This window comes from Ammospiza nelsoni, chromosome 3 (assembly GCF_027579445.1).
Source record: "Ammospiza nelsoni isolate bAmmNel1 chromosome 3, bAmmNel1.pri, whole genome shotgun sequence".
NCBI lineage: Eukaryota > Metazoa > Chordata > Aves > Passeriformes > Passerellidae > Ammospiza > Ammospiza nelsoni.
In genome coordinates, this window is record NC_080635.1 from 84,894,378 (window position 1) to 84,909,143 (window position 14,766).

Consider the following 14,766-nt stretch of genomic DNA (forward strand, 5'->3'; position numbering starts at 1 on the left):
AAGGTTTTGACAGCTTGCTTGCTGTTTCATCTCTGGGTCAGATTGACAGTCCATTGATGCCACTCTCATTCAGCAGTGCTGTAAATTACTCTATTGAAAACAAAGACAATTATGTTATTTATAACCAAAATTTATTTCTCAAAAGAAGTCTAATATGCAAGCTTACTGTCGCAGACATTTTTTCACAGAAATCCTTTCTTTCTGATTTCTGTGTCTTCTGGAAGGCAGAGGCCTCAGAAGAGAACATAAACAATTATTATCAGCTGCTGTGAAATGCAACAGGGGCACCTATTTTGATTGGTGATTGGTTCATGTTCCCATGTTTATAATTAAGGGCCAATCACAAGGAACAAGCTAGGGACAGAGTCCTTGGACACAACTTTGTTATAGATTTCTTTCTTTCTATTCTTAGCCTAGCTCAGCAGCAGCCTCTGCAAATCTCTCTCTTTATTCCTATTTAGTATAGTCACAATGTATTATATATGATATATCAATAAATCCAGCCTTCTGATCAAGAAACAAGATTCACCGTCCATCTCTCACCAGCAGCGACCCACTCGGGTCGCTGTAATAGCTTACATGTACACAAAGAGTAGATTAAAAGCACTAATTTCCAGTTGCTGGAGATGGTACATTTTAAATATGACAGTAGCTCCCTTTGGCCAAAGCCATGGACAGCCTGAGCTCAAGCTGAATGTCCAGGGGCTTTGAAAAGAAAACCATCCTAATTCAGAACCTCCTGGGAAGGGGGAGTGGAAATGTGAGGTTTCAAAGCCCCTGCAGGACACCTGCAAGGGATGACACCTTACAGTGCAAGCAGCCATCTGACTGCCACTATTGATGGCAGACATAACACCCCTCAAAGAAAGCAGCCATTAAAGCTCAGTCTAATATGCAAATGTCTACAAGGGCTCAAGGTCCCAAAGCTGCTAAAACATCACTTCTGGCCACAAAGCTGCACCATGAGGTGATAAACATAATGCATTGCACTTACATTTGTCATAAAAGATGAGCATGAGAGTAAAACCTGCATCCCACAGAAGTGAATACACCTGCCAGCAGAATTTACAATGCTCCAGAGCTCATCGTGTGATTATCCCAATCCCCTTATTCTACCACCTACCTCTACAGAAGTAATTGTTTATATTTCAGCATGTCTTCTTCCTCCTTGTGCCACTATCTCATTCTAGCCTTGTCCCCTCCTTTGGACTGTTGAAAATTGCTCAGATGAAAGACACAGGAACTGAAACTTACTAAAACCTCAATAAACTAAATGTTCAGTTCAACATGCACAAATCCAGAGAAAGGTTTCCAGTAAGAGTGGAAGAATGACCAGTTCTAAAAAAAACATAGGTATAGGTATAGTATAAAAACAGTTGAAATAAGAAATTGGTTAGTTTTATTTAGAAATTTCTGTGGAGTCTGCATTGCCAGTGGAAGGACACTTCGACTTTAGGGACTATAATCACAATTTTTATTGTACAAGACTTTTCTTTTTCCTTACTATGCATTTGCAGTTTGCTTCAAGAAACAAACCCGAAACAGGACATTTTGTTAGCCAGAACCACAGTTCTTTGATACCACTGAGCTAAAGCGCGGTAGCTGAGTGTAACTTGAATTACTAAAGTTAAGAACTTATGTCTGCTAGCTTCCATTAAAATGTTCATAAATCAGAAAGTGTGATTCTGTTCTACCATTTCCATAAACCACAACATAAATTGACTAACACAATTGTTATTTATAGGTGTTTCATTTGGTATAAGCAAAACCTAAGTAAGCTTCAGGGTTGGGATTTCTTTTGATTTCAGCATGCTTTCCTTTTTATTTCTTCACTGGTCAGCTTTATCAAAATAACATTGCTGTTATATCAGACACAGCTTCTGCTGCTGAGATAAAGACAGTTACTGATAGCATTAGTAATTATGTTTGGGTTTATGCTATTCCATTAAACCATGTATGCCATAGGCATAGCTAAATGGGAGTAAAGCACCCTATGGACAGAGGTTTAATTATGAGTAGATATACAAATGAAGGTCTGTAGGGAATTTCATTCTGTTTCAGACCATTTCTCCAAGGTAATTTTTAATTCCTAGCATGTCTTTCCACATTCTTAGAGATCTTGCCAATTTCCCACCATCTACCAATTTAACATGTATACGCTTAATTCGGTATTCCAGCTCACTATAGAAGTCATATTAGTATTGGATTTTTCCACTTGAAGTTAAAGTTAAATTTACAAATTTTAATTGATGTGATTTATTTTCATTTTTTTAGAACAGACACAGTATATGCTCTTTTGCAGATCTGTCACACTTTCTAATCCTCTATATGTTTTCTATATAAAGTCTAGCATCTTTGATTGCTTACTAGCTCTATAACTCGATTTTTCAGGTCCACTCAAACTAATAAACATATAATTTCTTTAAACATTCTAGCTGTCTTTCTCTTTCAAACCATATTTTTCTCTTTGTCTTTGAAAATTTACCCTTTTCAACTAGCAGTTCTGCTAGCCATCTCCTTCAGCTGAGCATTTTAGCAAACACCAGTGCATATCATTTTATAGAATAGCAGACTAATAGTTTACTTCTTTTCTTATCCTTCTAGGTACATTTACTAGTTTGCATTCAGTTCCCTTCAGTCAGATTCTATACCATATCTATATCATAACTATATCATATGACTGACTAAGCTTCTCTTCCTGTACTGATGAAACTTCTCTGTAAAATTAGATTTCTTTTTTTCAAATCTTCTTCTGAAAAAAGCCAACAGAAACAGGAGAGAGAAAAACCCTCTCTCCTTCAACAGATATCTTCTCATTTACACATTAATTGCATATCTATCTTAATTTTTACAACATTGTCCTCAGTTTTGATCCATTTTTTCCTTCAGTTCTATGTTCCCAGCTTTTGCTGCAGAAGTCACTTTCTCTTAGGAACATATTTGAAATCACTAATCCAAACCAATTTAAAGATTCTATGGATGCATACAAATATAATGAAAACACATGGTAACTTACCAATACAGAAAGTCTGCTTCTAAAAATTGATGGTTTTTTCTGATTAAAGGTTTCAAGGAGGTTAGAAACCTCTTGCCATCCTTCATTACCATAAAAGCAATAAACCTTATTTTGATGGGTAATTTCTTATCAATTTCTATAGCTTGGACTGCCATGAAATTCCACCTCCCACTGCAAATTCCTAAACGAATTAATTTTCTTTCTTTGTTATCTTTCTCTAAAATAGGCAAAGCACATATTTCTTGGAAAATGAACATTTCTTTTTCAAACCTTAGTTCTGACCTCACATTCTCCCCACCACAAATGAGTTAGTTGCAGTATCCAACCTGCCATTGATCAAATGGTGTAATTTCTGTTCATGTCCCAGGGCTTTCAATTAAAGATTTGTATCAAGATATGGTACATGCTCTTTTTCAGATTGCTTCTCTGGAGTTATCTAAAATCATGGTTTTTACTGCCACACTGAAAGTTCTTCAGTTTCTCCCTTAATGTTATTTCCCAGCAAAGTGTTACTAATTTTTTCTACAGAGTAATTATTAGCTTTCAAAATTCTTTTCCCTCTGCTATATAGTGTTTGTTCCAACCAAAGTAAATCTGATTTTTACATTCAACAGTGAATTATTATAAAATACATCTTCCATGTTAAATTTCTGCAACGAACATTGATTTGCAAATCTGCCGAAGACAGTTACTTTTCTGAGTGTAATCATTAACAACCTACTGTACATCTGTGAATCCTTTTTTCCCCACAAAGCTCTTACAAGATGTTTCTGTTCATCAATTCTCCCCATTCCCCATGCTCTTTGGGGAGCAGTTTGTCTGATGGTACCACATCCCTGTGGACCGGGGAGCTGAGAGGGGCACTGGGTGACAAGGCAGGAGCTTTGCAGCCACAGCCTCTCTGCACAAGGCAAGGGATGGTGGCCAGGTTCAAGCAGGAGCCCAGATCAAGGGGTAAGGCAGCTCCAGGCAGCCCCAAGGTCGAGCTGGGAAGCCAATGTGCAGGTCTAGGTAGGAACCCAGCCCAGCAGGCTACATGGCCAGGCCAGTCTGGTTCCCCTGGCACTGGCAGCAGCCTCTCTCCAGCATTCCCAGGAGGAAAGGACTGCCCTGGGATGCACCAGTGCTGATCTGCACCTGCTCCTCAGCAGCCAAGCCTTTGGGAAGGGAAGTGTTGTCTTGTGCATCTGCAGTTTCCCTAGTACACTAAAATTACCATAGAACTTTATAAGGAATATGTGAAATGGAATAGTGTCAATCAACATTAAATTAGTCAAGAACTGCTCAAGCTACTCCATGTTGATCAGAATAGTCTTAAAAGCTTACACATTCTATTAAGTTATTTATCCTCTCACACTGAGGGGAGTAATAAACCTAATGAAGGAAGAGAGGCAGCATTACCTCTTGTTTTGGCAGTGTCCATGATAAGTATTAAAGAAAAAAATGCAAGCCACAAAAGAAATTTCTCAAAAACTGTGTAATACACTGAAAAACACACATTAAGAAATATCTGGGATGATGAAGCTTTTCTCCAAGTTTTGGTATTTGTTTTTATAGGTTGGGAGATTTTTTCCTGAGAAATGAAACTATTAAGCAACTGACTCCTTGGAAAAAGACCAAGTGCTTGGATTATGTGTTCTTTTCAATTTTTGTTTTACTTATGAGTTTTGTCTTCATCATTGTCATGTGTTTCCTTCTGCTTTCTAATGATTTTATTGCTCCTGCATCACTTTCCTGTTTCTTTTTGTTGACATTAAATGTTGCTAAGTAACTCAATCGGGCTGTGGTATTATTGGTCAGAACTATTCTATTTTTTAAAATATGTATAGACATTACTCAGCAAAATGAAAACCACTCTCCCAAAGGAAAGAAGGCCATTTGCATCTACCACAACCCTCATTTTCAGGTGATTTCTAAGAAAAAATTGGAAGTGATTCCTATTAATATACTGTATGCAAACATAAACACATTTAAACATACCTGCAATGCATCATTTGAGACCAAACAGCTAAGAAAATATGAATCTTAATAACAAGATGCTTTATGTGAGGTTATCCTAAGGCACAACAAATAACATTCCTTTGGCTTTTAATAATGCGTCTCAGTTCTTACAAGCAATTGTAATTTTAAAGTAAAATAGCTTGGATTTCCTTCAGTGCAAGCTCATTTAAAGAATTCACCTTTGCTGTGGGTTATTAAAAAGAAATCATAATTTCAGTAATTTAATAGCAAAAAATGGGAAAGATGGAATTCACCATTTTATTCTCCTAATTTCATGCTAATGTAGCAATGATCTAGTGTCTCATCTACATGGACTTGCAATCAGCAGTAAGGGTAACTATCCCAATCACAAAACTCATCTGGGTTTAATGAAATTTTCACTTAAAAATCTCTCTGAAACAATCAAAAGCACTAACAGCCACACTGCAGATCAGTTTGTTCAATTTCCACTGGGAAGGTTTAAAATGCTTTAGTATTAAATAAAACATAATAGAAGGCTGTGACACCAGAATAAGAAAATTACCATAGAACCTTACAAGGAATATGTGAAATGGAATAGTGTCAATCAATATTAAATTATTCAAGAACTACTCAAGCTACTCCATGTTGATCAGAATAGTCTTAAAAGCTTCCACAGTCTATTAAGTTATTTTATATCTTGAAAACCCCCTTTCTTTTGCTTTCTTGATTTCTTTTGTATACTTTTAACACAGACATGCACTACACATAAAAAATATTTTTAAATAAATTTCTCAGTCTTCAATTAACTTTTACAGGTCAGAGCATGGGACTCTCAAGATAACAACCATTCTTATCATGGGAAGTATCTCTAAATTTTGTCATTTGAAAATTTATCATATTTTGTTACAAAAAAAGGCAGATGGAAAGGTATCAAAAGCATTAAATACTAGAATTACTTCACAAACACTATACAGCAAAATGGTTTTGAAGTATGGAGTTAGAAAATTTCACTAGCAAGAGAGGATGGTTAAGTAGTAACTCTGGGCAATAACCACTTTGCATCTGCTTGTTGAATAATCACAAGACTTTTAGACACTTGGAATGAAATCACATATACATAAAGTCTTGTAATAAGTGGCTCTCTACTCAAAATAAATTAAAAATAACATTCTTCCAGCTCCCTCTATTGTATAATTAATATAAATATGCTGAAGCCAGCAGGTGAAATATTATAATAGCTGGGCATGAGTAGCAGCAAATATGCAGGAAAGAGAGTTGTCACAGAAAACCCAATTACTTATGTACCTCAGCTATTAATAACTTTATTAAATTTGAAGCACAAGTCAAAGAGTGTGACCGCCTAAGCTGGAAGACACACTTGTCCTTGTCCTTCTAGGACCTATACGAGAAAAAAAAAAGAAAAAAACTAGAAACATATAGGAAGGAACAGTTTCTTCCCTCCCTATTGTATCCTCCCTAAAGTGTGAGGCATTCACCCAATGTAACATCCTCCAGCTGGGCTTGATGGCAGCAGGTATGGGCAGCAGGAGTGAGCAGCAGGTGTGAACAGCAGGTGAGAGCAGCAGGACTGAGCAGCAGGTGTGAGCAGCAGGGGTGACCAGCAGGAGCAGCAGGAGTGAGCAGGAGATGTGAGCATCAGGTGAGAGCAGCAGGTGAGAGCAGCAGGTGACAGCAGGAGATGTGAGCATCAGGTGAGAGCAGCAGGTGAGAGCAGCAGGTGACAGCAGGAGATGTGAGCATCAGGTGAGAGAGCAGGTGTGAGCAGCAGGTGACAGCAGGAGATGTGAGCATCAGGTGAGAGCAGCAGGGGTGAGCAGCAGGTGACAGCAGGAGATGTGAGCATCAGGTGAGAGCAGCAGGTGTGAGCAGCAGGTGAGAGCAGGAGATGTGAGCATCAGGTGAGAGCAGCAGGGGTGAGCAGCAGGTGAGAGCAGCAGGGGTGAGCAGCAGGACCAGCAGCAGGAGTGACCAGCTGGCTGAGGAGGGGACTCTGCCCCTCCTGGGGTGCTGCATCCAGCACTGGGGACAGAGAAGGGCCATGAAGATGCTCAGAGGGCTGGAGCACCTCGGCCACAAAGGCTGTCTGAGAGAGCTGGGGCTATTCAGAGGAGGCTCCAGGCAGACCTTCTACAGCTTCCAATAAATGAAAAAGGCCTACAAAAAACCCACAGAGAGGCTTTTTACAAGGGCATGTACTTATAAGAAAATGTTAAAAATGCATGTATTTTATGATTGGCTTTTCGCAAATATTAAAATGAATATTGTATGTGTTGTGTTAGAAGGTAATGCTGTATTGATTCTCTTAAGTACTGTGTTAAATATAGTTTTAGGTCATAAAAATTGTTAAAATAGAAACTATGCTATGTAAGATGCTTTGTTTAAAAGCAAGGGCTTGCAGCAAGATAGCAGCCACAGGACACCTAGATCTTTCAGAGAAAGGGAATTTATTGCTCTCTTATCAGAAGAAACGAACTTCTTCCCACCTCGAAGGCACTGTTAGGATTCAGAGGAAGAAGTTGATGAAGACCAGACAGAATCCTGTGTTTGAATGGAATTTATGCATCATGTATGAGGTGTATGACTACGCAACAGGCTATTGATTTAAGGGTTAATCCTCTGTTAACGGGTGTCCCTTTTCGGGCTTGTGCTGCCCAGAAAAAGGTACCTGGACGTCCGTAACTCTTTGTTTTTATTGTCTCATATTATCCTAATTCAAATTGTCCATATCATTATTACTCTGTGTTACTATTTTTATAACCATTTTATTACTATTAAACTTCGAAAATTTTAAAAACAAGTGATTGGCGTTTTTCGCAGAAAAGCAAGAAAAGCTTTAAACTGGGAGAGAGTATCTTTAGAGTAGATACCTGGGAGCCTTTCTGCCCTGTGAGGCTGGTGAGCCACTGCCACAGGCTGCCCAGGGAAGCTGAGGACCCTCCACCCCTGGAAGTGTTCAAGGCCAGGCTGGATGGAGCTTTAGGGTGCATCTAGGGGAAGGTGTCCCTGCCCATGGCAGGGGGCTTGGAAATAGGTGACCTTCAAAGATCCTTTCCAACCCAAACCATTCCATGATATTAGGAGGTGTGGTGCCCACCTCTCTGCTCTCTCACTCCTCCTCTTCAGTAGGACAGGGGAAAAAAAAATAATGAAAAAGCTTCTGGGTCCAGATAACGACAGTGAGCCAATTAACATCCACCAATAACCATAACCCACCAACTACCATCGTAGGTAAACCAGAATCAACTTGGGGAAGATTAATTTAATGTGCTGTGAATTAAAAAATGGGTATTTTAAAAATAGCACTGTAAGAAACAGAACAAAAAACAGAAGCACCTTTTTGTCAACTCCCTTTTTTCCCAGCCTCAACTCCACTCTTTGTTCTTGACTTTTCTGCCACCTCCTCTCTTCCACAGGTGTCCCAGGGAGATGGGAAACTGCAGTTGGGGTCCGTTCACAACACTTTGTCTGTGCCACCCCTTCCTTCTCATGCTGCTCCCTGCTCTGGAATTCTCACTGGACAGAGTTCCTCCACAAACTGTTCCAGTGTGAGTCCCTCCCAAAATGCTGCACTTTTCAAGAAGTAACCTCCTACTTACTGTCTTTCACGGTTTTAATGCTGCTTACTCCTCAGGTAAACGCAAGAGAACCACAGCATATTTTCTGAAGTGCATCACTTTTTGATTAGATGTTTCACTCATGAAGCTCTGCTAGTTAAATCCAGCCTGCCCTAAAGGAACAACCCCACCAGAGCAATGAGCTGAGTACTCATTTTATGCCCACACACCCCAGGACTCCTCAAAGAAAATGTGGAAGGATCCTAGAGACAAAAAGATTTGTGGCACATTATGAAGGAATTTTGTAGACCCAGGTGCCAAAGAACAGAAAAAAAACCAAAACCCTTTCATGGGCTGGAAAAGGAGATTGACATGTTTCTGGCAGAGTAGTGGTGTACAGTTTTTAATATTGACTCACATCATTTTCCAGTGCGGGGCTGGGAATGTTTTCAGTGAGGCAGAGAGAGTGAGCGGCCTACAGGCCCTGGCTGTGCAAAGGCAGCACCTTTGCCATGGCTGTATCTGTGTCAGGATATTGGGCTCTTGAAAAATATTGGAGTATTCAACTTTTTTTTTTTTTTCTGTCTTCAAGAAAAGAAAGGAATCCTATCTCTAGTTTAATTATTAATAGTAACATATTGAGAACACAATGAATCCTAGACCAAATAAAATTACTCATGTGAGTTTTTCAAGACCAAAGACAGAAAAGAAGCCCTTCCAGGTCTTTGCTGAATTCTGTTCTGTTATAACACTGAAATTATTTTATAAGCTCATAAACTCCATTTTCTTATGGGAAAGACTAGCAAAAAGATTAAGGGTTGCTTCCAGGTAGGGACAAGTTGCAGTGATTGTAGTGTAGTCAATCCCAAGCATTCAAATAATTAAAATAATAAAGCCTTTTTGTACAGCACAAAATTTAGGACCAATTACAATGTTTGAAAACACTACTTTAATTTTACTATTAATGCCTTGACTTTTTTAAAATAGTTTTCTCCACAATTAATTTTAAGTGAAAATAACTGATTTGAAGTCAGAAATGTTTATACAATCATATATTAATGATTTGAGATTTTAACAAACAAGGCCCTCCATAAACTCGCTTTTCCAGGCACGCTGGCACACCCGGGGCGCAGAGGGGCTCGCTGGGGCACACAGAGGGAGACCCCACCAGGGTTCTCCGGGCACACCGGGGACACAGGGTCACAGCGGGGACGGGGAGAGTCGTACCAGGCACACCGCTCCTGCCGGGGAGTCACGCTGGGCATGGAAGAGAGGGGTCACAGCGGTGACAGGGAGGGGGCACACCGGGCGGGTCATACTGCTCACACCAGGAGGTTCTCTAGGGGATCACACCGGGGGGGTTCCCTATGGGGTCACACCGGGTGTTACACCGGGGGATTCCCCAGGGGCTCACAATGGGGGTTTCCCTAGGCTGGGGGCCCTCACACCGGGGGGGGGTTCCCTATGGGGTCACACCGGAGTCACACCGGGGGCGTTCCCTATGGGATCACACCGGAGTCACACCGAGGGGGTTCCCTATGGGGTCACACCGGAGTCACACCGAGGGGGTTCCCTATGGGGTCACACCGGAGTCACACCGAGGGGGTTCCCTATGGGGTCACACCGGAGTCACACCGAGGGGGTTCCCTATGGGGTCACACCGGAGTCACACCGGGGGGGTTCCCCAGGAGGCCCCGCCCCGCCCCGGAGGCCCCGGCCCGCCTCGCCCCGCCCCGCGCGCGCCAACGCCCCGCCCCGCGCGCGCCAACGCCCCGCCCCCGCCGACCAAAACATTGGCACGTGCGGCCCGCGGGCGCCCGTCACGTGACGCGGCCGGCTCGCGCCGGGGCGGAGACTGCCCCGCCCCGCTGCGCCAATGGCGGCGCGCGCTGCCGGGTAGCAACAAGCGCGGCGGGCGGCGGCCAATCAGCGCGGGGCGGGGGCGTGGCCAGCGCGGCCCATGGTACTTCCGGCAACAGCTCCGGGCCCGGGCCGAGCGCCGGGCGGGGAGCGGCGGCGTCGGTGCGAGCGGTGCCGGGAGGTGAGCGCGGCCCTGCCCTGCCCTGCCCTGCAGCGGGGTCGGGATGGCGCCTGTGGGGCCGTGCGTGGAAGCCCCGTCGGCCCGCGGGGTTGGGGCTGAGCGTGGGCGGTCGTGGCTTGAGGGGTTTGGGGCCGCCTCTTAGGGGCGTGCGGAGCTGCAGGAGTGTGGGACAGGGTGTTAAAGGTCAGGGTGGGGCCATGGGGCCGGGGCCGGGGGGGACAGGCAGCACTGAGGGGGCTGGAGGGGGGTGCGGGGAGCTGCCTGGACCAGTGGGGTGTTGGGGTGTGAGGGTGGGAGCCAGCGTGGTGTCACCAGGGGCACACCCTGCCTCGCAGGTCTGGTGGCCTTCTACGGTGGGATTTCGGTGTTGGTGGATGAGGCCATCCAGGGTCACACTGTGACTGGTGTGGTTTGCCTGAACTTGTGAAAAGCATTTGATGCTGTCTCACACAAATTCCTTGTCTCTGAACTGGACAGACATGAATTTGACATATGAACCACTGGGTCAATAAGGAGCTGGCAGCATGGTCGTCCCCAAAGAGTTACAGTCAACAGCTCTGTGTCCAAGTGGAGATGAGTGGCAAGTGACATCCTTGAGGGGTTGGGATTGGGACTGGGCCTGTTTAACATCTTTGTTAGGGACATGGACAGTGGGATTGAGTGTATCTTCTGCGAGTTTTTGGAAAGTACCAAATTGTGTAGTGCAGTCAACAAGCTGGAGAGTAGGGATGCCATCCAGAGGCACCTTGGCAGGACAGAAAGGAGTGTGTGCAGACAGCCTGAAATTCAGCAAGGCTGAGTGCTAGGTCCTGCAGCTGGGTCATGGCAGTGCCCAGCACAGGTACAGGATGGGTGGAGCATGGACTGAAAGCAGCTTTGAGGAAAGGACTCAGAGCTGTTGATTGACAGGGAGCTCAGTATGAGTCAGCAATGTGCACTGGCAGCCCAGAAAGCTGGAGGTGTTCTGGGGTACACCAAAATAAGTGTGCAAGGGAGGTGATTCTGCCCCTCTGCTCTGCTCTCCTTGTACACCACCTGCAGCATTGCATCCAGCTCTGGGATTCTCACCATAGGAAGGCTGTGACTGTGCTGGAGAGGGTCCAGAGGAGGGATAGAGCACCTATGATCACTGGCTGAGAGAATTGGGATTGTATAGCCAGGTGAAGAGAAGGCTTTGGGGAGACCATTAGAGCAGTCTTCCAGTCCTTTAAAGGAGGGCTACGAGAGAACTGGGGAAGGACTTTCTACAAGTGACTGTAGTGGCAGAACAAGGCAGAATGGCATCAGCCTGAGAGAAGGTAGGCTTAGGTTAGGTCTTGGGGAAAAGTTCTTTACTGTGAGAGTGATGAGGCACTGGCACAGGTTGCCCAGGGGAATGTTGGGTGTCCTGTCCTTTTTAACATTCAAGGTCAGATTGGATGGGGCTCTGAGCAGCCTGGTTTAGTGGAAGATGTCACCCAGATTGGAACTGGGTGATCTTTAAGGTCCTTCCAACCCAAACCCTTCTGTGATAGAGACACCAGTATGAGGGGAGTACTTCTGGTGGTTCATGTTGTTCCTAGGAAGCAGTAAAAGGATTGGAAAAGCAGGTAGGCATGAATAAAGTTTGTTGCAACTGGGGGAATGGATGATGTCAATTTTGGAAAAGGTTCTTGTTAGGAGCAGAGGAAAGCTGAGTTCTTAGTAGGAAGGGGACTTCAGTCAATCCTGAGGCCTAGGCAATGCACTTTGTTTTGCATACTGTGCAGATTTTTAAATAAAGAAAAACCCAGCTGGCTCACTTAGCCTGTATTTCTTCTGGCTTTTTATCCTCTTCTGACAAATATGTTGGGCAAATGCTGGTCAAGAGTGCAAAGTTTTAAATAACTTCCTAGTGATGTTTACTGATGGGGTCTAATATTTTTTCAAGTAGTAAAACTATTAGAAAATGCATGTTTGTGAGGATCAAAGCTGTTGCTGCTGTATATTAACATGTGTTTTGAATATCATAACGCTCTCTTCCCTCTATAGCTTGCATGGGAAATCTCTTGTTAAACCAAGGAGCAATATGTGTGTGTGATGAATGGGAAGAAGAGAGCAAAAGCTGGCAAAGTTATGGTCTTCAAAGTGTAGGAAACTGCCTTGTTCAAATTCTTAATGTGTCAGAAGTGAATCTCACTTTTGAGAAATGGTAGCAGAACATTGTTTGAGTGATATAGCTGTGATGACCTGTGTCTATTTGTAGGAATTTCTGGAGATGTGTCACAATGGACTTTGTTGCAGTCTCCTTTTGTCCTTATCTGCTTAATAGGATGGCATGGGAGGTGGCCTCAAAAACAACAAAAAGATTTTTGGGAATGTTAAAATTCCTATCCCAAAGCATCATTACACATTGTACCATAAACTCAGTATTTGTAAGGATTAGAAAAAACAAAAGGAGCAACACTGATTTTGTGAGCTGTCAATCTCTTTAAAACAATTTATTAGTCACATATGAAAATCAGTAATCTGTTTGATCATGACAGAGCAGATTACACATGATGTAATTGTTATCATTTTCTTTTTTTGGTATCATTCCATTAATGGACTACCAGGATATTTTCCCTTGTTCTCCAAAGAACAAGGAATTCTAATGGCCTTGGTCTAATAAAATGCTGAAAGACAAGAAGAATATCATTAGAGAATAAAAATTATACGTAAACTGCTGAATCTGTTTCTTTAAAGGCTGCTCTACAGAGAACTTTTCTCAAGGTATTTTCTTTTTAAGGCTAAAGAGAAAACTGAAATAATGACAGGAAGTTTTGAAACTCTTAAAATAAATAATAGACAAAGAATCTCTTCTTGCTGCTTGTAGAGAAACCATGCCGTTTTTGGGCCAGGACTGGAGATCCCCTGGATGGAGATGGGTTAAAACAGAAGATGGATGGAAGAGATGTGAAACCTTTAGTCATGCACTTGAGGATGGGAATAATCAGCTGAATGATATCAGCCACACTGTGTAAGTTTAAAAAAAAAAAAAGGTGATTCTGCATGAATTAATAGCAGGTGGGAAGGCAAAATTGACTTAATTTCCATTCAGATTGCAACTGTTTGTGGTAGCTGATGTCATCTGTATACAAATGCAATCATGTGTTTAGTTAGTTAGGCAGACAGGAGACCCCTGTGGAGAATGTCTGTCTTTTGTCACTGCTTTGTGAGTTGCTTATTTGAGGCAGCCAGACCCCTTCTTAGCCAGATGTCGTTCAAAATAATAAAACAATAAATACTTTAAAAAAATCCAACAAAACCCCTGCCCTCTGACGCCTGTTGAGTGCTATTTAAAGGTAAAAGTGACACTTGTAAATTGCAATTGAACCTGGAAGTGAATGCAGGCTTTCTGCTGAGTGGGTGTTGGGTTAGTTTGTGGCAGCCATAAAATGCCTTTGCTCCAAATATACAGTCAGTGGTAGCTTAATGCTCATTCTCTAACACAACAGATGACTGTATGTGCTCCTGTAGGACAGGTGAGAGAAAGATCAGGTAAATAAAGTGATACTTGTTGCAAATGGCCACAGGCTGCTGTGATATAAATCATTCTGTCAAGACAAACTTCTCCACAAAGAAGCAATTCTTAGGGGTAGGATTCTTGGTCATAAATTCCAGCATAATGTGTTCATAATGAGGAAAGGGAACATTTGGTGTTTTGTTGTTAGTCCAGTAAAAGATATCTCATCTGGTTTAGAGAGGGATTTACTGGGAAGCTAGGATTTGCTGTAGTCACACACCTGTGTTTTCTACATTTGTAAAACAATCCTCAAGGGAGTTATCAAGCAGTGAAGCATTATTATTATTAAGCTTAACCTACTGTTTCCTTCATGCCTTTTTTCCTTTTGTGTTAATCTGTCACTGATCTCATTTGGGCTTCTTTATCCACACAGTCTAGCCACTGTGGATACAAAACTTTGTCTGGAAGAATGTTCAGTAAGCCTCCAACATAAAAATTGCCTTAAATACCTTTGAAAAAAGGTATTTAGTAAAGTAAGGGAAATCTAGAGTATTTAGCAACTGTGCAAATTGCTTCAAAAATAACTATCGTGTCGGTTGCTTAACTAATACTGTTTGATAAGTATGAAAGGAATTATCAGTCTTTGTGAATACCATTAAGACTTCTGCTCATAATTGTGTGTGTGTATAAATGTATAATGTATCTTTTT

The 14,766-nt window shown here is 42.4% G+C and overlaps 1 protein-coding gene across 4 annotated transcripts in view; it reads left to right on the forward strand.

The window, feature by feature from the left end:
• Positions 1–10,495: 10,495 nt before the first annotated feature.
• FBXO25 (F-box protein 25) overlaps positions 10,496–14,766 on the forward strand; it is a 31,256-nt gene continuing 26,985 nt past the window's right edge. For 3 of the 4 annotated variants that reach the window (XM_059468944.1, XM_059468946.1, XM_059468947.1), the window contains exons 1-2: positions 10,496–10,594; positions 13,428–13,571. In XM_059468944.1, the coding sequence (XP_059324927.1) occupies positions 13,435–13,571 (137 nt within the window). In that variant the 5' untranslated portion in view covers positions 10,496–10,594; positions 13,428–13,434. Of the gene's footprint in view, positions 10,595–10,756; positions 10,778–13,427; positions 13,572–14,766 lie in introns of those variants that run through there. The other variant, XM_059468945.1, reaches the window with a different exon arrangement.